This window comes from Rhinolophus sinicus, linkage group LG09 (assembly GCF_036562045.2).
Source record: "Rhinolophus sinicus isolate RSC01 linkage group LG09, ASM3656204v1, whole genome shotgun sequence".
In the NCBI taxonomy this organism is placed as follows: Eukaryota; Metazoa; Chordata; class Mammalia; order Chiroptera; family Rhinolophidae; genus Rhinolophus; species Rhinolophus sinicus.
Genome location: NC_133758.1, coordinates 14,410,928 through 14,433,590, shown reverse-complemented (window position 1 = coordinate 14,433,590; position 22,663 = coordinate 14,410,928). Strand labels below are relative to the sequence as shown.

General features: G+C 39.1%; 2 protein-coding genes across 6 annotated transcripts in view; one reads left to right on the top strand and one right to left on the bottom strand.

Moving 5' to 3' along the window:
* TXNL1 (thioredoxin like 1) overlaps window positions 1–10,891 on the bottom strand; it is a 29,729-nt gene extending 18,838 nt beyond the window's left edge. For all 3 annotated transcript variants that reach the window (XM_019722207.2, XM_019722212.2, XM_019722235.2), the window contains exons 1-2: window positions 10,582–10,891; window positions 1,298–1,394 (exon numbers count right to left, since the gene is read on the bottom strand). In XM_019722207.2, coding sequence (XP_019577766.2) covers window positions 1,298–1,394; window positions 10,582–10,679 — 195 coding nt within the window. In that variant the 5' untranslated portion in view covers window positions 10,680–10,891. The remainder of the gene's footprint in view (window positions 1–1,297; window positions 1,395–10,581) is intronic.
* Window positions 10,892–19,116: 8,225 nt separating this feature from the next.
* The window catches only part of WDR7 (WD repeat domain 7), a 301,747-nt gene continuing 298,200 nt past the window's right edge, over window positions 19,117–22,663 (top strand). Inside the window, exon 1 of one of the 3 annotated variants that reach the window (XM_019722246.2) lies at window positions 19,117–19,321. The gene's annotated coding sequence lies outside the window, so the exon portion shown is untranslated. Of the gene's footprint in view, window positions 19,322–19,415; window positions 19,567–22,663 lie in introns of those variants that run through there. The other 2 variants (XM_019722262.2, XM_074339915.1) reach the window with 2 other exon arrangements.

The window sequence follows — 22,663 nt, the reverse complement described above, 5'->3', positions numbered from 1 at the left end:
CCGCTGGTACCAGGAAAAAGTACAGATGGGATAAACAGTAGCCCATGTCCATGAAAAGGAGGTAACATCCTTTGTATTACAATCCCCACCCAACTCCACTCTGACCTCCCCTCAAGCACGCTGCAACAGCGATCTTTTAAAGCTCTACTCCAACTCCACAATTTTATAAGACTAACTACTGAATGGAAATTAGCTAATAGCCACTGATTCATGGTTTAAACTTTTCATGAAAAATATAAAGGAAATAGTAAAGCCAATGTGTCGCTTTACATATTCAAATTCTATGAAGAGGTACCACGATATTGTTTAATGAAAAAAAGCATAAAGTTTACATAAATGTGTCTTCTCTAAGCCTCATTAAAAAAAAGGACCCTTTAGTGCTGTCCAAAAGAAATATGATGCAAGACATAAATGTGAGCTATATATGCAATTTTAAATTGTCTAGTATCCCAATAAAAGAGTAAAGAGAAACAAGTGAACAATGTAGCTATGGCTACACATAGGACAGCCCAGCTCCAGGAGACAGCACTTCTGGATCAGAGACAGTGAATACTTAAAATAAGAGCTAGCATTGTAGTCCAGTAGTTGTGACACAGTACTGAACAAACGTGGAATACAGGGTTTACACCAACCAAATCCCCAAACAACTAACTGCAAATCATGTAACATTCTGAAACTATTTTCACTAAAGACTATATTTTTAGTGTTGGAAGGAGTCTTCCAACAATTTTTTCCCAATACAACTCCCTCAATATTTCTACATATGAAAATGCAGAACTGCCACTAAGTAATAGCCATTCCAACTAAGTAATCAGGGCAATCTACCTACAAAACTGCGGCTCAATCAAAAGTAATCAACATTTGAAAGTTTCAGCTGAGTGTGCAGCTTTGGAGCAAAGATTACAAACTGATGAAATTCAAATCAAACCAAGAATTCTCTGCCATGGCTTTCTAATCAGCCAATGCCATTGTAGTAAAAAATGTAATTCCGATTTGCAAAAAAATAAACAAAGATATGTAAAACACAACCGCCAGGTGACCCATTAGTTTAATAACATATTAGTTTTAAATCAGAAGGCTATTAATATAAACAAACCCAAAAGTAATTAATAATTGGACTATCCTTCTTACTAATGCAGCCATAACAGTTTACAATAATCATGTCAATATGTTTTCCTCTTTTCAAAAGAATAAATGCTATGTGCATAAAGAGATAAATAAATGAAAGATGACAATGACGAAATACAAACTGACTTAGAATTTTATTCTTTTTTAAAGGACGCCTTTCCCTCCTTACCTGACACTGATGTACATCTACTTCCAAGAAAACTGCCTGCGGATACTTATTACTCATAGTGCTGAATGCTGGGGCAATCCTTAAACACGGTCCGCACCTGTGAGAAAGATTAGAGATGACGGGTCAAATAATACCAAAGATTGTACTAATTTATACTCTAAACAACTTTGTTGATTAAAACATAAAATAAAATAAAACAAACTCTCTGATCTTTCTGGCTTTAGATTTTCTAATCTTTTCCACTGGACTATTTTGAGATATACTTGCATCAATACCACACTGTCGTAATGACTACAGATTTGTATTATATACAAATCTCGAAATCTAATACTGTTGAGTCTTTCAGCTTTGTTCACTGAAATTAAAAAGGATCTAAATTATTGGAGGAATATACTATTCTTATGAATTGAAAAATGCAATATTGTCAAGATGTCAATTCGCTTCAATTTGGTTTTTAGTAGGGTCAACGTAAAATCCCAGGTGGTTTTCTTGGATAAATTAACAAATTTAAATTCTAAAATTCATAGGGAAATACCAAGGATAGTCCAAGCCATTTTGAGGTTCAAAGCGAGGAAGTTACATTACCAGATATTCAGAACTATCATAAACCTTTATAAATTAAGTGTACAATATTGGTACAAGGTTAAACAAATTGATCAATGTAAAAAGAATACAGAAACAGACCCATCCCATACACAATAACTAAACTGATTTATGAAAAGGTTGACACAGCAGTGCATTGGGGGAAGGATGGTCTTTTTAATAAACAGTGCTGAATCAACTAGATAGCCACATGGGGGTGGGGAGGGGGATGAATCTTAACCCCTACATCACACCATTCGCAAAAACCAATTCCAAATGGATTACAGATCTAAATGTGAAAGGTAAAACATAAGCGTTTTAGGAAAAAATAGAGAGGACACTTTTAAAACCTTGTAGTAAGCAAAAATTTCTTAAAACACACACACAAAAAAAACACTGAAGAAAAAAGGAAAGAAATTATATAATGATATATTGGTATATACTTGATAAACTGGAAATATTAACATTAAGACTTTTGTTCATCATGATATCACTTAGATAATGAACAGACTGGTAAAAAATATCTGTCAACATATCCAACACAGGACTTATACTTCTAATATAGTATAAAGAACTCCTTCGAATCAATAAAAGCAAGACTGACACCCAAAAGAAAAATGAGTAAACTCTTGAACTCATGGTTGACAAATGAGGTTCTCCAGTCAAAAAATATGAAAAGATGTTCTACTTCATTAGTCACTATGAAAACCAGAGAACATGCAAATTAAATCTACACCCGCCAAAATAGCTAAAATGAGAAAGAATGAAGTATGGTCAAGAATGTGTAGCAACCGAACTGTCAGTAACAGTGCAAACTGGTATAACCACTTTAGGGGAAAGAAAAGAAACGGGCAGTCTCTGCTAAAACAAGATTTATGCCTACCTATGATCATTTCTGGGAGCATATAAAAACAGAAATGTATGCTTTAGCGCATTTGAAAAAATATTGACCAAAGCAGTATTTCTAACAGCCCAAAACTGGGAACTACCCAAATTTCTATCAAAAACAGGGTAAGTACATTAATTGTAGTTATTCGTACAGTGGAATACTACATACCAACAAAAGTAACTTTTAAAATCTCATGCAAAAACATGGATGAACTTTACAAATAATACTAAGGAAAGAAGTACACTATATGATTCCATTTATATACAGTTCAAATACAGGGAAAATAAATCAATGGTTATTATAAATCAGGACAATGGTTAACTTTGTCAGAGTTAGTGACCAGATGGGGTAACAAGAGATTTGAAGAGGCCAGAGATCTCTATTTGTCCAGAAGGTGATTACATAGGTGTGTGTTCAGTTTGTGAAAATGTACTAAGCTATACAGTTATAATTGTACACTATGTATGTTATAGCTCAATAAAGTCAAAAAATGAGAAGAATCTAGGTTTTAACAAACACAGAAGGAAAAGCAAATTCTAAAGCACAAAATGTTCAAACTCACAAATGTTCAAACTTAAACTGTGATTGTGTCTCCATTACTAACATTTTAATCAGCATTTTCATCCTGTGCCATCCTTAAGCCTCTCACCAAAACGCTAAGAAAATAACTATTAAGTTCTTAAATATTACATTTTGTGCTTCTGAAAGTAGATTTTTGGATCTAACAATCATCAAATAGGCCCTGAGACTAAATTCTAAAGAAACACACATTTACAGTCTACTAAACCATATTTAGTTCAGCAAAATACTTCTAGCTATTAATGTCTTAAACATTATGGATGGAAGTACAAATTAGTAGATCCTTTTTGAAGGGCCATTTAGGCATTATTTATCAATTTATATGAACATAACCCAAGATTCAACAACCTCACTTTTAAAAGTCAATCCTATCTTAACACTTACTCAATTTCACAATAATATGCATAAGGAAGTTCAACGCAATTTTTAAAATAAAAAATTTAGGAACAATTTAAATAGCAATTAATAGAGAAGTCGTTTTAAAAGTTATGACATTCACACCAGGGGATAAGGATAATTTGTACTGTTTAAAGAAAACTAACTCTCATGACAAAAACATTCTCTATGATCACATCAAACACACACGCTCACACACACAGTTAAGTGGGTCACACGATAAATAGTTCATTACTTCTGCAAAGTGGGATTGGAAAAGGAAGAAAGTTTAGGGGAGACTTTTTAAACCACCCATACTTCTGCATCCTTTGCTTTTCTATGAACAGGTATTTTTATTTTAAAATATTAAATGTCTTGTCACAAATGAAGCTCAAGTGTTTAGGCTGTACAATAACACACTCATTCCTGAAGAATCTCCCTACTTCTGCAAAAGCATGCACTCAAAATAAAAAGCTGATGGGAAAAATAAGATTGAGGCAAACCATTGAAACCCCCGCAATTCTGTAAAAACATCCCTAAGAAAAACAGTAACTAGTACTCAGGAAATACTTGCGCAGCCAGGCAGGGGGCTCAGACTTCAGGCGACCTCAGGGGATAGATACCTGAAAGAAACAAAACAGTGAAGTGCCCGCTTCCACTCCAGGTGCTGTGACAATCCAGATGGAAGGGGAGCTTTGAGCCAGTGAGGCTGTCACGAAGGTAGGGACAGGAGGAAGTGCATGCGACACTGAGAATGAACCCTCTGGGAACAAGAGCTAGGTGCTCAGGTTTAACTTTCTTAAAATAACCTGAAAGGGAGCCTGGCTGCGTGGCTGAGGGCTTTTTCCCTCCCTGCTAAAGGTTCTATTTCCAGTCCTGCTTTTCCCTACGTAGGAAAAATAGAACATGAAGCAACACAACTTCCCCATTACATTGACATCGCTGCTCTATTTACCAATCAAGTAGGAGCCAACTGGTGTTAAAGAAACACTTCTTGTAGCTAAACAGACTTAAAATGGCTATCTTGTAAATAACTGTTTCCTTTCCAAATTTAACCTTATCTAGATCCTTTGTTTAATTTTAGTTAGCCTCATAGTTTGGAACTTCAGTCAAAAACTCAAAATAAGTCATAGAACACAGAAGCACAGCAACATACTTTCACATAATTCTAATGAATTGATTGGTTACTTTAAATAAGATGTTTGTCTTTCTTATCATTAGCATTTAAGAGTAAACTTAAAATTTCCGTTATTGGTTGAACTCAAACATGTCACTTGATTTCTGTAGAAATGAGAAGGGACAAGATTCTCCAAGGACCTTTCCCATCTCTCAAAATATTATGCCCCAAGTATGCCTGAATTTCAGAATTGTACTTTTTTTTCTTGCACGGACCTTGATTCGCAGCCCTTAGATACTAATTACACAATCATAGGACCTTTGAACTTGCTGTAAAAAAGACCACAGACCATCTAGTCCAGAGATTTAAAAAGAGTTCTTCTACCTCTGACCCTCTTTTTGATGGAAAGCTTATCTGTTAAGTCCTAGGTGTAAATGGCTATGTAAGGATTCTGTATTATGCTTTTTGGGAGTAAGAGAATACAAGCGACAACCCTCTAACTTTCTCCAATACATAAAGAACCAAACCCACAAAACTAAAACTTTAAAATTGACCTAACCTAACACAATTATTTGGTAAGTGAGAACGCAAGACCTGAAACATTTAAATGACATGTCCAATATCAGACACTGTAGTTAATTAATAGCAGGACCTCAGCTAGAACGGTTAGCTCCTGAATCCAATCCAGGATCAGCTTTCTTTGAAAGTACGTTAAGTTCCTCTTAACAAGATTTTTGTTTACAGTGGTAATATAAATAATTTTCATTTCATGAACTTGTTATTTTTCCATATTTGCTATTCCAGTCGTCAGTGCTCTACCTTGAGTAGATGACGGTACAACCACACTCAGCTAAGTAAATGGGTAAGGAAAACATATGTGCTTTCTAAAGACATGTTCAACTGCAGGGCATAACTTTAAAATAGGTAATTTCTAGATGTATTACATTTACTAATGGATAGGCATAATCTTAACTGGTCTTGTTAATAACACAAAAAAAGCTTGATTCATTGAGTGTTCACTGTATGTTATGCAACTTACAAAAGCCTTACGTTCATTTAAGCTTTACATTTCCTCACTTTCATGACAAGAACAATGAAGAACAGTACTGGAATTTGATCACAAAACCCAACTCTTAGCTGCCAGTCCAAAGCTCCCAAAACAGTGGCCTACACAGTGCTTTTTGTTGTTGTTATTTCTAAATTAACTGCGAAGATTAAAAATATTTTATATGCCCCTGAAAGGAATCCAGACAGATTACATACTGTATGATACCATTTTTATAAAGTTCAAATCCAGGCAGAATTACTCTGTACAGTAAGAATTCAAGAGTGATGAGAAGGAGCCTGCAGGAGGCGGGGTTGGAGAGATGATTCTGGAATGCTGGTACTGGTTAAGCTGGTGTAACCACTTTGAAAATTTTCAAACTACACACTTCAATGATTTCTATACATTTTTGTATGCATGCTATACTTCAGTAAAAATAGTTTTTAAAAAAATTCTCCGTATATGCTCTAGGGACTCAACCATCCCCCCTAGTGATCTTACTGCAGCTAGCTACCTGCCTCACTCATTAATATTATCTGCCTGTCCTTATGGACTGCTGGGTCTGCTAACTCTGTAATAGAGCTATCTTGGCCCACAGCAATTTTGCAATGTATTATTTGGACAAGCTACATTAACCGTCAGAACTCAACATCCTAACATACACTGCCATTCTTCTTGGATGGTAACAGTAACACCTAACCAACTACAAAGTAAAACCTGCTTAAGAAAATTGAATATATGGTAAACACATTACAAAAGTGATACATTCACCAATTCAGGATAAAAATAATTATACTAAGTTTTATGGAAGAGTAAAATGTATATTCTTTTAACGTTGGCCCTTAGCCACCCATGATAACAACCAAACTGGCACTGCTTATCACCACTAAAATGTATCTGGGTATATTTAAGAAGTAACAGTTTGGAGATACCAGTTATAAAAATATGTTACCACACTATATAATTCACATTTATAATTTCATTCTCTAAACAACTTAGATTACACATTACTTTACAGGTAGGGGAAATAACACCAGAGCGTGAACCAAATTGTCATTGGTCATAAGATTAGTTGTGCGGGCAGAGCTGTAGCTAATTCATTGAAGGCAACATTTACTGAAAAATGTCAGGCTCTACAATACACACAGAAATGAACCTGTATTTCCTTTCTGCTTAGGCTGAGAAGACCAAGGATAGCACTTAACAATCCAAAGAGTACATTCAGCAATGAGACTAAAGTTATTTAACCTACCTGTAATTCAATTTCTACATTTGTAAAATGGGGATAATTTCAAAGATTATTTTGAGCATTGAATGAGTCAATATAAGTGCTTAAACAAGCCACTTACACAGATTAAATAACATATAAATGTTCATTATTTTAATTGGTTAAGAAAAATAATGGAGAAGAATGCCAAGCCCATTCACTGGGGAAAAAACAGTTTTTTCAACAGATGGTGCTGGGAAACTGGATATCCACATACAAAAGAGTGAAGTTGTACCCTTATTTTGCACCATGTACGTAAATTAACTCAAAATGAATCAAAGACCTACACTTAAAAGCTAAAACTATAAAATTCTTTGATGAAAACATAAGAGGAAAATCTTGATGACCCTGGATTTGGCAATGATTTCTGGGATATGACACCAAAATCACATGCAACAGGATAAAAACAGGTAAACTGGACTTCATCAAAATATAAAAACTTTTGTGCTTCAAAGGGGATTATCAAGAAAGTGAAATGGCAACCATGGGAGAAAATATTTGCAAATCATGTATCTGATAAGGGGTTAATATCCAAAATATATAAAGAACTCCTACAACTCAACAACAGAAAATAAAACAATCCAATTCAAAATGGGCAAAGGACTTGAACAGACATTTCTCCATAGAAGATAAACAAACGTTCAATTATCATACAAAGATGCTGAGCATCTTTACTGAGGAAATACAAAAACAAAACCACCAGATGCCACTTCACACCCACTTAGGACGGCTATTAAAATGTAAAAAGTGTTGGCAGTACATAGAGAAATTGGACCACTCATGCATTGCTGGTGAGAATGCAAAAAAGGTGCAACCACTGTGGAAAGTTTGGTGGTTTCTCAAAAAGTTAAACATAGAATTATCATATAATCCAGCAATTCCACTCCTAGGGAAATACCCAAAAGAACTGAAAGCAGGCACTCAAACAGATCCTTGCACACCAATTGTGCTACGTGACATAAGCCAGAAATAAAAGGATAAATATGATAATTCCACTTATATGAGATAGAAAGAATAGGCAAATTCATAGAGACAGAAAGTAGCAGGAGGGTTACCAGGGACTGGGAGGGGGAGACTGGCAGTTTTTGTTTAAAGAGTACAGAGTTTCTATCTGAGATAATGAAAACATTCTAGGAAACAGCTAGCGGTAATGGTGGTACAACATTGTGCATGTACTAATGCCACTGAATTGACACTTAAAAATGGTTAAAATGGTAAATTTTGTTACATATATTCTGCTATCTGTTAAAAAAAATACTGGAGAGCCACTGAAGATTCTTAAAGAGTGGCAATCTGTACAGTGTTTTCGCAAAATTGACAGGATAAAGCATGGAAGTGGAAAATAGGAATAAGGCTTAATGTAGAGTTGGAAAGGAAGAAACAGGTGCCGGAGAAAACTATGTTCTTGGCCTAAAATGGGACAACCTTAACTTTGATCTAAGAGGTTTCTTATATGATTTTACTAGTTGTAGTTGTTTGAGGGTCTAATACTGAAGCTCATACATGTAAATCTGGAGCCACAGCCACAGTGGCAGAGTTCGTGTAGGAATGCATCCATGGCCAAAATGTTAAAAGTACTTTGAAGAAAAATACAATCTTGCCAGATTTATAAATGTCACCTAATTATACTTTTGAATTTAAAAGTTATCTAGATTCAACCATTTTATTTATTTGCTCAGTTTTTACAAAGAAAATAAAACGTTCATCCCACCAAAATGCCTTTTAGAAGTAAAAAACAACAGCGCTTTACCAATTAATGTCTGCAGTTACGTTTACAGTTAAATAATATATATTGTCAATGGAAGTGTTTCCTTAGTAGCAACATTTCCCCACTTTTCTCACTTCAGTTACAGATTTATTACTGTCATCTCTCCCTCCGCTGCAGTAAGGGGGGGAAAAAGTGTCACTGAGGGACAAAAGTATAAATGCTCCAACTAGAATTAGAAAAGTGAACTAAAACTGAGATTTGTTGTTAAAATCATCTCCTCCCTTTTCGAACATCGGCCTAGGTACTTAACAAATGTATAAATACTCCCCCATATTAAGAACATAAGACATTACAAAATAGCTAAATCTGGGAAGGTACACTTACAGAATGTCCACATTCCTCTAAGACATATCTTTATATGTATATGAACTCTTTCCTCTTCAATTTTGTAAATGTCAAAATCCACATGTCAAATGGGTAGTCATTCCACCATATAAAATTCAATGCACTGCCCCTTTTCAATTCTGCATAAACCAGTCCAAAAACAAGTCCTAACTAGTTTTCATCTCTATCTGCATCCCTCCATCCCTTAAAACTAATCCTAATGCCACCACTTATTTACTCAGCATTCATTGAATCACGTTCAACAGATATGAATCACTTTTGTTCTGGGATTTGAAACACTGCCTCGTGTTTATATAGTTAGTTGGACAATAACTTTATTGTGCTACATAAACAATTATACCTGCAGTGTACTTCTCCAAGTTGCTGTAAGTGCAAATAATGCCAGGGGATCGAGGTAAATCAAGTGGAAACCTCTAATCAGTAAATACACACACTCACTGAAACCTTGGTTCTCAATGCCCAGTTCCAACACGTTACTCACACAGGACACCGCACACCCCATACTGAAAATCCACCAGCTCTGCGACAGACAAATCACGTTGAGATTTACCAAAAGCCAGTGAAAATCTTTCCAAGATCCCTGACCTCTTCAATTGTCAGGTAAAAAAATGGAGTCTATCTGGTCAAACCCAGACGTCTGGACACGTGTTCACCAGCATTACATACACCTATTATTAAAACAACGTGTGTGACCACACGCAATCGCGTACACAGGGGAGCCTAAGCTCCAAAGTGACTAACCAAACGGGTAACAAAAACGTTAAAAGAATTAAAAAGCATTCTAACCCAAAATTAATTTAAAACGCATTAGCTGCGTTTTAGGACTAAACACTACGCAGATCAGTTGGATTGTCCCATTTGGATTTTCCGAAGGCTTTACAGAGATGCCGGTGGTGAAGAGTATCAAAGTGTTCCGTAAATTAACATTTCAGGGTTTCTAAGATGCAAGTGACAGCTGGCCCCCTGGAAAGAAGGGGACAGACGCAAGCAGGTGCGGCTGCATGGGACTCGCACAGACTAGAAAGAACAGAGGCGGGCGACCCTCAAGGGCTCCTCTGAGGATTCAAAACGCGCAGGCCGGCTTTTCCCGGGCGGGGATCGCGGCCGGCCCGGCCTCCGTGCCCGCCAGACGCCCCTGGGCACAGATGGGGGCTCGGACCCAAGAGCTGAGGCCTATCTGGGCAGCGGCCTGCGGCTGCTCTCAGCGCCTGCCATTCCGGAGCAGGAGACACACCGCAAGGTAGTCGGGACCAGGAAAGAGTGAAAGGAAAGCAGCGACGGACAGAAAGGGCCCGCAGGACTCGGGCCCGGCCTCACCCTCGCATGGTGAACTTGACCACGGCGAGTCTGGAGCCCGCGCCGCTCAGCTCCGGCTGGAAATCCGGGTCGCTCCCGACCGGCTTCACTCCCACCATTCTCAGAGAGCCCGGAAGGGCGGCCGCGACGCCACTGGCTTCGAAACTGAAGGAGACGTCTGGGAGAGGCACGGGGGAGGCTCAGGAAGGCCGAGGCCTGGACACAGGGCTGGGCGACCGCGGAGGCTCCTCCGGCTCTCAGTGCCGAGTCACGCCAGGGAGCGGAGAGGCCGAGGGGGCGGGGACCGGAGAGGCGAGAGAAGGTAAGGCGTGCGGCCCCCAGCAGCCACCGCGCGGCAAGGCCCCCTGCGCTTGCGCACTTTGGCGTCATTTCCGCGCCGTCCGTTTTGGCTCCTACCGCCCAATCCTATGACGCCAACCGTGGCCCCACCCTCAACTGAGGAGCCCCACCCCGGCTTCAGCGGCGCAGGCGCACACAAGAGTAGCGGTCACAAGCTCAGGTGCAAAGTGCATTTCAAAAGTTCGTGTATTCCTCCGCGGCTTAGGACCTGAGGTTTTTACCCAGGAGTTGCTTGAGCGGGGAAAGTATAAAGGAACCCCTTTTTCTTCGGGGTTCATGGCTACTGCCTAAGGTCTTACGGCCTCCCCCCCGGACCTTGAAGATGGTCTTGTCTTATATCCTGGACAAGTCGCCTCTCTAGACAGAACAGACTTTAGGAACAGTTATTTACAGATCGCATAATATGTGGGGCGCTCTTTGTGCAGACATCCAGAAAATATTATGCACTTTAGGTTGTATCAAAAAGTATGAAAACACTATCCCTCTTTTAGGAACTCAGTGATAGATGCAAACAGTACTTAACAAAGAAGTAACAAAGAAGTTTGCAAGGGAAACGGTGGAGACAAGTGAAGTAGGAGGTTGGGGCAGGGTCAACTGGCTAAGAGATGTGACCCCAGAAGGGAATCTCGATAAAGAAGAAAGGAACAGCCAGATGGTGAGAGATGACGGGGTATTCCAGGCAGAGGGAGCAGCAGTGCAAATGCACGGGTTACGAAACTGATAATAGGTAATATTTAACAAATTACGAGCCGGACACGATACAAGCTCATTTAATCCTTACAACTCTGTGAAGTAGGTTCTATTATTATTTCATGTTTAGACTAATTTTCCCAAGTTCACACACCTAATAAGTCAAGCTTGCATTCAAGCTAAGGCAGTCTAACACCAACGTGCCCTTAAATATTAGGCTAGGCGACAAGTCAAGTAATTTGCTTTCGGATTTAGCTGGGGAGATGAAATGGAAAAGGAAGGTCGCGGTCAGGTCATGACTAGCTAAAAAAAAAATTGTATTTTAACATAAAGGCAACGGAGTAATACTGCAGGGCAATTTTGTGATTACAAAAGTGTCTTTGGAAAAAGCCCTGGGGTAGCAGTGAGGAGGATGGAAGACAGACCAGTTTAGGAGGTTACTATAGTAACCCAGGAACTGAGTTACAGGAGCAGCTACAGTGGAAATGAAGAGGAAATGATGTACATGAGAAACAATTAAGACTAAAAACCAAAGGGTTTAGTGACCAACTGGACCAATATAGTGAGATGACAGAGGAAGGAATCTAGACTAACGCAAATATTTCAATCTCGTGCCTCTTTTTACTGAGTTAAGATGCCTGTAGGATACCCAAATGAGATGGATGGATAAATCTGAAACTAAAGAAAAAAGAGTAGATTATAATTAGATTTGAGAGTCATTTGTTTGGGCGATAATTGAAGCCCAAGAAATGTGAAAAGAGAAGGCTAAGAGGGTTGCTGAAGCATAAAATAATTATTCCTAACTGAACCCAGCCAGAGCAGAGCCACAGTAATTATGTTCCTTTCTCGTGTGATAGGAATACAGCGTAATGACTTCAGAGCCAATAAACAGAAGGTCTTATAATAAATCTCTGCTACTTATTGTTTTGTGGCCATGGACATACCACTAGTCTTTCTGAACCTCAGCTTTGTCTGTGAGAACTTGTTTAGTCAAACCTACTTTATAGGATTTTGAGAAGTAAATATAGTAGTAGATGATGTATTAAAGAACTCGAAAATAAGGTGCTCAATGAAAGATGTTGAGAAGCAGTGCCGTATTACTCAGCTATGGCTGCCATAACAAAACACCACAGACAGGGTGGCTTAAACGACAGAAATTTAATTCTCACAATTCTGGAGGCTGGAATTCCAAGATCAAATTGCCTATCAGGGCTGGTTTCGCTTGAGACTTCTCTCCTTGGTTTATAGACAGCCACTTTCTCACTGTGTTCTCGCGTGGACTTTTTCTCTGTCGTGTACACACACACACACACTCATACACAGTCTTGGTGTCTCTTCCTCTAATAAGGACACCACTCCTATTGGATTAGCACCCTATCCTTATGACCTCATTTAATCTTAATTACCTGCTTAAAGGCCCTATCTCCAAACATAGTCACATTGGGACTTAGGGCTTCAACCTATGAGTTTTGAAGACACACAATTCAGTAATAACAGATGGCTTATCATTATTCCGAATGGTCCTCCCAGTTTGGCCTAAAAAGCAAACAGAACATCTCAACTAAAGCAGCTGTAGTAAATATCAAGGGGAGAGGGGACATATGAAAGCAAGACCTTAGAATTCTATAGATTCCTGAGAGGCCAGACAAAAAGAGGCACTGTGAAAGTTGGATCTGATAGGGGCATTGTGTTTTTTATTTTCCATGTGTCCCTCCACACTCACTGTCAACCTTTCTTCACCTTGCTCTTAGCTCCAGGAAGCTGACCTATACGACTAGGTCAACAGGATCCCTTGTTGGAGCTTCTTGTTGGAGATGGAACAGTAAAAGAGTGTGAGATCCAGTTACCGATTCTCTCAGCCTATTCTTTGTATTGTGTAACTCAATTTCATTTTGACTCTGAATCCCCACCCTCCCATTACATCCAACTAAAACAAAAACTTAACCTTATTTTCTCAGAGCCTGCCTCAAAAACTGTATATTTCTGGGATTGGGGTGGGAATGGGGCTTTGGAGGGCAGGGACCTAGGATGACTGTCTCTGCCTACAGACCTTCTTCAAGTCGAGCCCTCTCCGCTCCATGTGACTACTACAGGGCGTGGGACCCTTTGAGGCTGCCGATGGACCCATCTGCCTAGATGCACTAGCCCTGCCATTCCTTCCTAGGTTTTTACTTCCTCCTCCCGCTGCAAGGAACGGTAATCTCAGGCACTTCCTTTTTCTTTCACCTCCCTACAAGGGAACCTATTTTTAGTGCAGAGAAAACCCTCTGACTTCAATGTTTATTCAAGGTATTTTGTCTGTACCTGTAATCCCTTTCCCTCAAGGCAGACACTACAAACTCTCCAGCTGGAGCCGATCCAGCCTAGAGTTAGTTATATGACGTTTGGCTGCACCCTCGTGTGTGTGTGTGTGTGTGTGTGTGTGTGTGTGTGTACAAATAACTGCTGCTTATTAGCTCATTTTTACCTTATTTCTGAAGTAGAGAACTTAGAATATTTTATATGATACCAATTAACTCTGCTTATCAACTGGATCATTTATTTCATATAAGCCTTGCCTTAAAGTTTTGAGGGGAAATATGCAATTTATGTAATATAAATATTAAATAAAAAAGAAATCCTGCTTCATAATTTCCAAACCCTTTTTAGCTGTATGCTACTGAATTTGAAAATTGAATACCATTTCCCAAGTTGTCCCTAGGTGGCGCAATATCTTTTCAGGCAAAGGGTATGATTTTCCCTTAGATATCAAGTGCTTCTTAAAATAATGCCAGATGGACCATTTGTCCTACTAACACTATATTCTTTAGTTTTGGACACCAGGCAGTGTCTTGGAATAGAGTTTCCTAGGAAGTTGTAGAGTGATCTATAATCACTCTGATACAAATCTTTTTTTCCTGGAACATACTGAAGAAACTTGCTGACAATTCTGAATCAGTTTCGGGTGTTTCCTAGAACTGTAAATAGTTTATTCTTCTGAAATTTATTACTGATGTTCAGAAATCATTAAACTGCCTAGAGCTTCTATTAAGGACAGATGTTTAGACAAATATATCTATCACCACAGCCTCTGAAATAAAAATCCATATTTTAATTTTTTTAAAAAGTGTGTTAGGGGTTGGAATGAACTCTTTGAAATTGAAAAACTAGACATAACTATATATAACTATGTTTTCACTTTATCACTTGTAAAAACAGTTCTCTTTTACTTGTGGTAGTGTAGTAGATATTATCCGGCTGGAAAGTAAAATAGGGAAGAAATAATAAAACTCTTAATAGAGGCTTTCACTGTATTCAAAGCCCTCTCCCAGGCATGCTCTCAAGCAAACACACACACACACACACACACACACACACACACACCCATCAGTCGGTCCATCCTTGAGCAATATCTGTTTACTTTGAATACATCTAAGGGCCAGGGACTAAAGACATTCAGTAAAATAAAAACCATATTAGTGGATTCCACACAACAAGGAAGTGGTTATTTACACAATGTTAAAAACACTGTTTCCCACAAAAATTCAGGATATCAGAATCAAAAAGACAGTAGGAGGAGCAGACCCAGCGCGAGTGGTAGTAAAGCATGACTGCTCGCGGTGGGTGGATGTGTCTCCCCACCAGACTGTGAGCAACTTGACCATAGAACCAGCTCTTCGCATTACCTGCATGCCCAGCTCAGCATCGTACCCAAAACCACATGTTGACTAAATGACGCTTTCCACCTCTGATAATTAAATTTAGGACAAGTAAAAGAAAGAAAGTACAGTACTAGTTTATGAAAAGGGAAGTAAAGTACTCGTAGCCACTGTCCTCCTCATCCCAGATTATTGTGGAGCAAATACCAGGCATGATATAGTTTCATATGTAACTATTCCGGTCTGCATGTCTAGAAAGTAAGAATTCCTTTAAAACAAACTAATCAAAATACCATTGTTACACCTAAAATGTTAACAATGTTCTTCAATATTGTCAAATATTCACTCATTGTTAACAATTCCCCATCTTCTCCTAATTGGTTTTATAACTTCTTTGAATCGATATCAAAATAAGGTATATACATTGTATTGGTTGACATGTTTGTCTTTTGTCTCTTATTAAAACTTTGTTTAATCTTTATTTACTGTTGTATTTTTTATTTGAAAAACTTCAACTGGACAGAATAGAGGAAGGAGGAGGCGGAGAAGAAGAAGATGAAGAAGAGGAAGAGGGAGAAGGGGTTGGTAGAGTGATGAGAAGGGTACGTACTCCTTCTTGGTAGTCACTGAGTGGGGAACTCCCCGAGAAGAGTGTGCTCTAACTGACTTCACCTTGCTCAGGCATTCACCAGTTGCCACGCCAGGAATAGGTAACCTCGCTGGAAATCTGAGGTGACCCGAGGAAGCTACTAGCAGGGGCGGTGAGCAAACCACTCTTCATGAAGCTGGGAAATGGCTTTTTCTGGAAGGGGAATCAGGGTAGTGCACCTTTGTGCATTCCACAGTCCACCGTTTGTAGCACATGGATCCTCTTCTTTCACACAGGTTAGGGGAGCGACTCTTCCTCTCATCCTGATAGGAAACAGAAGAGGGAGGTTAGTGGGACAAACCACAGCCCCTGTTGCTACAGCTGGTGACAGGGCCACAGGTGGCATTCATCATCTCCTCCTTTACTGTCCTAATTTCCCCTTGCTGATCTTGGTAGCTTGCTGAGAGGCCCCCAAACGCTCATTTGTGAGGAGCTTGAGCACCCCCAATCTTATCACCTTCACTCCTTCCTAGATGTCATGAGTGTGGAGCAAATCGGGATATTTCTAGAAAAAGACATCCTGTTACTTAGAAATTATTTGATTCAGTGGAGTCATGAGATAGGAAAAAAAGAGAAGTCTCAACAGTTGATGTTTATGTCTTGTGAGAAAGTACTAAGGGAAGCTCTTAAATAGTTTTAACCATACAAAACCTTACAATGAACACTTATTAAACTACTCTTGTGCAACATGATAAAGTGCGAGGACTCTCAGTGCTAATATGAAGCCCCTAAACATGACATGACTTTTAGGGGAATGAGTTCACTAAGGAAAGGACAGAATTAGCAAGTAATTCATCTCTTTTCTCCATCACTCCTTTTGTTGTGTATTTCTCATACTGCACTGTTACAGCCACAAATCTTGGTAGACATTTGTCATTCTTTTTAGCTGCCCAGCATCCAACACACTTTCCAATGTTTAGGGAATTCCCTATTTTGTGAGTGTTGGTGGGAAACAGAATCTGACTTCCTCTATAGAAGCTAAACATGCCAAATGCTCACTTTCTCAGCTTTGCTTTCAGTTAAGTTTCAATAAATACACATTGAACTAAATTTATTGACTGTTTAAATCTTTTAAGGTTTTTGTATAATTCCTCCAGATGAGAGGAATAAATAAATAATTCAAATAAATATACTCAGGATCATCTTACTGAAGGTCTAAATCTTAATTTTCAGGAAGGTTATCCATGTAAAACAGATATGTATGTTTATACAAATGGGTGAATTTTTCTGAACCAGAAGCATTTTATTCACTATTTGAATATTTATTTTACACACACAGAGACTCGGGCAGTAAATTTTGTAAACTTTGGTAGAGGGGGTCCAAAGTGCTAAAAGTCTGAAAGCTTCTCATTAATATTCCTGTTAACCTTTGTATTCCTAGGAAGGTATTTGAAGCCTAGTAAGTGTTCAGTTAGTATGTGTTGAATACAAGAGTCAACCTTATCTAGGAAAGATAACTTACAGATTTCATTTAACGTAAACTAAGATTATCCTGTGGTAACCACTCAGTATTTCTACATTTCCAAAAAGTTCTTACAAGTTGTAAAGGGGATGATTTATGTAACATCTTAAATGTGTTCATCATCACAGCAAATATAGTAGGTATATTGATCCCAGCAGGCCCACAAATTAATTTCTTCTATTTAACATAACTTGCCTGTTCTTCTCCCCCAACTCATGTGATTGCAAGGAAGTTAGTCAAAAGTAAAACAAAATCATAGAATTTCAATGTGCAGTATAAGACATTTTCAGAATTATTAACTTTCGAGTGTTCTATTGACTTCAGCGGGCAACATTACTATTTAGTTTTTCTCATATGGTGGCAAGCAGAGCTGATCTCTACAAATGAACAGAAACAGCAAATAAGAAACCACACCTGAAGGCCTAAAGGATGCTAAATGGCCTAATGAAAGAAAAGGGGATATGCCAACCAGGACACTGACGGGTGTGTAATGTCTAAGCTGGGGAGAAGGGGATTGAAAAGTTTGCCATTTGCAGAAATAAGAAATTGTTCACTTTCAATAATAAATTGTTGAATATTAAATGAAGCCTTTTGCCCAAACCAACACTTCTCTTTTGGCAAATTAGCAAGGACATTATCCTGTCTGAAGTAGTTTCTGCCCTGTTCTAATCCCCTAATTCTCTGATTCAGGCCTGTCCAGTAGTATTTTACTAACTGAAGGTTTGTTCCAAGAACCAGCATTAATAGCCATCACCTGGAAACTTATTAGAAATGAAGACTCTCAGACCCCACTCCAGACCTACTGAATCAGAAACTTCATTTTGACAAGCTCTCCAGATGATTCAAATACACAGTTACTTTTGAGGACAACAATAGAAGTCTTACTTGTCCTATAAATCCATTAGTGATATTATAAAGGAAAAACAGCCATGGAATGAAAAATATTTTCTCTTTTTAACAGAACTGACCAGTTGTCACCAGAATGGTACCAGTTTCCCTCGGCTACCATCCATTCATTCATTTAATAAATATTTGGGAAGAAAATAGGCAGCAAGCATCATACGAAATTAACATTTGTTGAGCTGGTTTAATCTCCTAGATATCCAGGAGGTTATTATGCCGATTTTGTATATGGGGAAATTGAGGGGAATGAAGAGAAGCAACATGTCCTAGATGACACTGACAGTGTGCAGTGGAGAAATCGGGATCCGAATACATGCCTCTCTGCATGCAGAGCTCACGCTCCACCACTCTTGCCGCCCGCACAGAGTGCACATTCATTCTCTCCTCTGCAGCACTGTTGCACAAGGTCAGACTTCCTCTAGTCAGGTAGCAGAGTTCTTCTATTCCTGTCTGGCCCCCTGTGAGGTGGGCAACAGCTGAATTTGGGGGTCACAAGGAAACTGTAACCAAATTCCAGAGCTGACACTTTTCAGGCTCTTGGACTGAGTCCCGGCGGCAGACGCGTAACCTTGCAATATCCTGGTCACAAGGAACAAACACGTAGACTTGCCATTTCATGCTTTCCTCCATCTTGGTCCTCCCAGCATGAGCATTCGAGGCGAGAAGAGCCTAGACTACACTTCCCATAACCAAAATGGCAGCCGTGCACTCCTTGCCCACAGTTGACCCCTTCACCTCCGTCCCGTCTCCATGGTGTCAGCTTCGGCCAGGCGTGTATGGAAACGTTGAGCATTTCCCTCCCCCTCATTTTTGCGACAGTTGCAGCGAAAGTCACGGCCGTTGAGGCTGGTGTCAGCTGATTTACTGCAGCCGCGGTGGTGGTGGCGGTAGCGGCACCCTGCAGCCTCGGTGGGGAGACGGCGGCTGGGCTGGGGTTGTGATCCCAAAGATTTTTCCCACCCCACATCCTTCTTAGATACGTTCTTGCCTTGTGCTCCTTTGCGGGGGCGTCCACGAGTGGTCCGACAGACATCACGGCATGAGATGAAGCTGTGACAGGTAGGAGGCTTTAGAGCTTCCCCAGGGGGATCTCCAGCGCCAGATGTGCCCACAACTTGGAGGGCGGGGGGTAGGGGGGCGGGGGTCAAGGGTCACAGCCGGCTTCCTCCGGTGGCGGCGTCACCTGTCAGATCTCTGCTGCTGGAAGCTCTGTTCTGTGCCGCGCCTTCAGGTTCAGGCCCACAGCTAGTTGCCTTTGCCAGGAGCGTAGATCCTGCCAGGGGTCTTTGGGGCTCCCTGGCCTGGTAAGTGACACTTGCTTTTGGTGACCATGGCTTTGGTCTTGACATGGGACCGCCCTGCTCTCACAGTAACATTTGCCACCAGCCAAGAAAGACAAGCTACGACTCTTTCAGATGTTTATTGCATAGGACTTTGTGGACAAAATGGGAAGAATCACCTGTTGTATGAGAAATTGACTGAGTTTTTGAAATTTTGTTACCCACGCACAAATTTTCTTACTTTATATAAACAGCTTGTGACAGGACGGAGTGGAGCGCAGTTAAAAAGTGAAAATAATGTGTTGAAATGCCTTTATTAGTACAAAGAATAAAAAACTGCCTTGATTTCATCCAAAATAACAGGTTATAATTATTTCAAATTGGGAAAATGGAACAATATAAATAGATAGTAAATGCCTTGTTAATTTCAATTAGTGATTATGGTGGAGAAATTCATTTGTTTAAATGTCTATTTTTATTTTTTAAATGCTCCAGAACCCTACTTCATAGCAAAACTAGAGTAGAACTTTATTATTTCTTGTTGCCACCTGTAGCTAAGTTTTAAAAGGTCTTGATAATTAATCAAAGGGAGTGTGCTTTGTCTTATTTGAGTATTACTGTGGGAGCTTAAATTTTGACATAATGAGCCCGTGTCTTACAATTTCCTTTTATTTTTATCTTGGATATAATTTCTGTTTTGAAACAAAGGAAATGGGGTAGTTTATCTATGTAATAGGCTCAGCACTGAAAACTTTAAAAGTAGTGAGCTGGTTTTTTGCCTTTGTCAAGGGAAAGGTTGGATGACATTTAGCTTTAGTGATGTGCTCTGTGTTACGAGCAAGTCCTTAAAGTTTGTTTGGGCTTCAAGTGCAGAAGATGGAGTTAATCATTCTTAATTCATTGATCATCATTGGGCTGTCCTGTTTTTGTTTTTTTGTTTTCATTCATTGTCTTTTATTTCCAATTCCCACTCAGTTCCCTTACTCATCAATCCGTAAACAACCATTCTAACATGTGTGATGTGTATCCTTCTCTTTGTATGTGTTATTAATTGTATATTGTTTTGGGTGCCCACATTTTTAATTTATAGAGATATCATGCTATATATCTCATGAACAATTTTTTCTCTCCCTACTGTATTTTAAAGATCTATTTGTGTCTCGGTCTATTGCTTCTAACTCCTGCACAGTGTTTCAGAACGTATATCTACTACATTTTATGTCTACTCTATTTATGGATACCCATGTTACCTCCATTTTCCTACCATTATGACAGTGCTATGGTAAACATACCTTTCAGACCTCTATGATGCTTTCTTTGGGATTTAGATCCAAGAATATGATTTCTGGATCATAGGGCATTCATATACATATTTTATTGAAGGACTGCCCGATTGTGTTCCAGAACAAGCTGTAATGGTCTACACTCCTGCAGGCAGTTCATGAGAGTTTCTATAACCTTATATCCCAACCAGACTACCAGATAACAAAGTGAAAACTCATTTTAAATTGCATTTCACTATGCCTAATGAGATTGAACATTTCTTCGTGTGCATTTTTTTTATCTTTTCAAGTTTTCCCTTTTGTAAAGTTGCCAGCTTATCCCTTGCCCCATTTTTAGTTCAAAGTTTCAGTCCTTTTCTTGTTGATCTGCAGTTCCTTCTATTTCCTAGGTATTAGTGCTTTAAATTTCATAAATACATCTCTTCCTATTCTGTCATTTGTTTATAACTTTTTTCATGATGTCCTTCATTGAACAGAAATCTTCAATTGTGATATCAAATTAAAATTTTTTTGCCTTATGGTTTGTGTTTTGTTTAGGAACTCTTTCCCCAATTCTGTGTTACAAAATTTCTCTCATATTGTATGTACTCACTTCATAGTTTTCCTTTAAATTTTTAGGTCTTCAATACATCTATCTTTTAACAGTCATGCTCTGTGAAATGATGTTTCGGTCAATGGACCGTGTATCTTATGGGTGGTCCCATAAGATTATGCAGCTGAAAAATTCCTGTTGCCTAATGATGTCATAGCCATCATATGTCACAGCTCAAGGAGTTACATAAATACTTACCATTGTGTTATAATTGCCTACAGTATTCAGTACAGTAACATGTTGTGTAGATTTGTAGCCTAGGAGCTGTGGGGGAACAGAATTTGTCACCCTAAAACATGTCTCTTTGGCATGTATTATTTTAGGCTGGTTAATTTTAAGACACAGTAGACACAGGAGAAATTCTGAAAACCAAGGAGAAGTTACCTTTTGTAAAAGATGTTTACATTTGTAAGGGTTTCTCTCTTGCTAGAAGAGGGGCATGACCTTTTCTCTAGAAACTCTTATTAATGCAGAAGATAATGTTATTAAACCTGCATAACAGCCTTACCCTTATTTACTCTTGTTTTCCTGGTAACCTTCCATAACTGACTCCCCACTTTCACCATCTTTTTTCTTCTACTGAAGGTGGTATTTTAGGTGGTGGCTTCAGCCATTTTGGCGGGTTACTCAGTTTTCATATGTCTCTTCCATGTATACAAGAGGTATACGTGTTATTAAAGTTTTGCTTGGTTTTCTTCTGCTACTCTGTCTTTTATTATAGGGATAGCTCAGCCAAGAACCCAGAAGGATGGAGGGAAATTATTTTTCCTCACCGACAGAGCAATATACCATATAGCCTAGGCGTGTAGTAGGCTATAGGTTTGTGTAAATGCACTGTATGATGTTTACACATGATGAAATCACCTAAGGACTGTCAACAGATGGGTTTTGGCGCCAATTCAAGACCAGCAGGAATCCCCAATTTGGGGTGTGATGGAAAAGGAAACTTTATTCAGTGCAAAAAGGATCAATTGTGATACAGCACTGCTTAGAACAACATATCTGGGGAACAGCTCAATATTCGTTACAGTTCAGTTATGAAGCTACATGGCTATGGAACTGTATGGCTGTGAGGCTCCCCTGGGGCAAGATGGCCCTGCTCCACTCCAGCAAGACTTTTTTGGTGTTTCAGCTCCCGCTATGGAAACACAGTCTTCAGTCTTTGGTGGAAAGGGAAAGTGCATTCTCTGAGCCAGAAGGGAGCTGACTTATATAGAGATCGGTCTCGGTGCCTGGTCCCTGATTG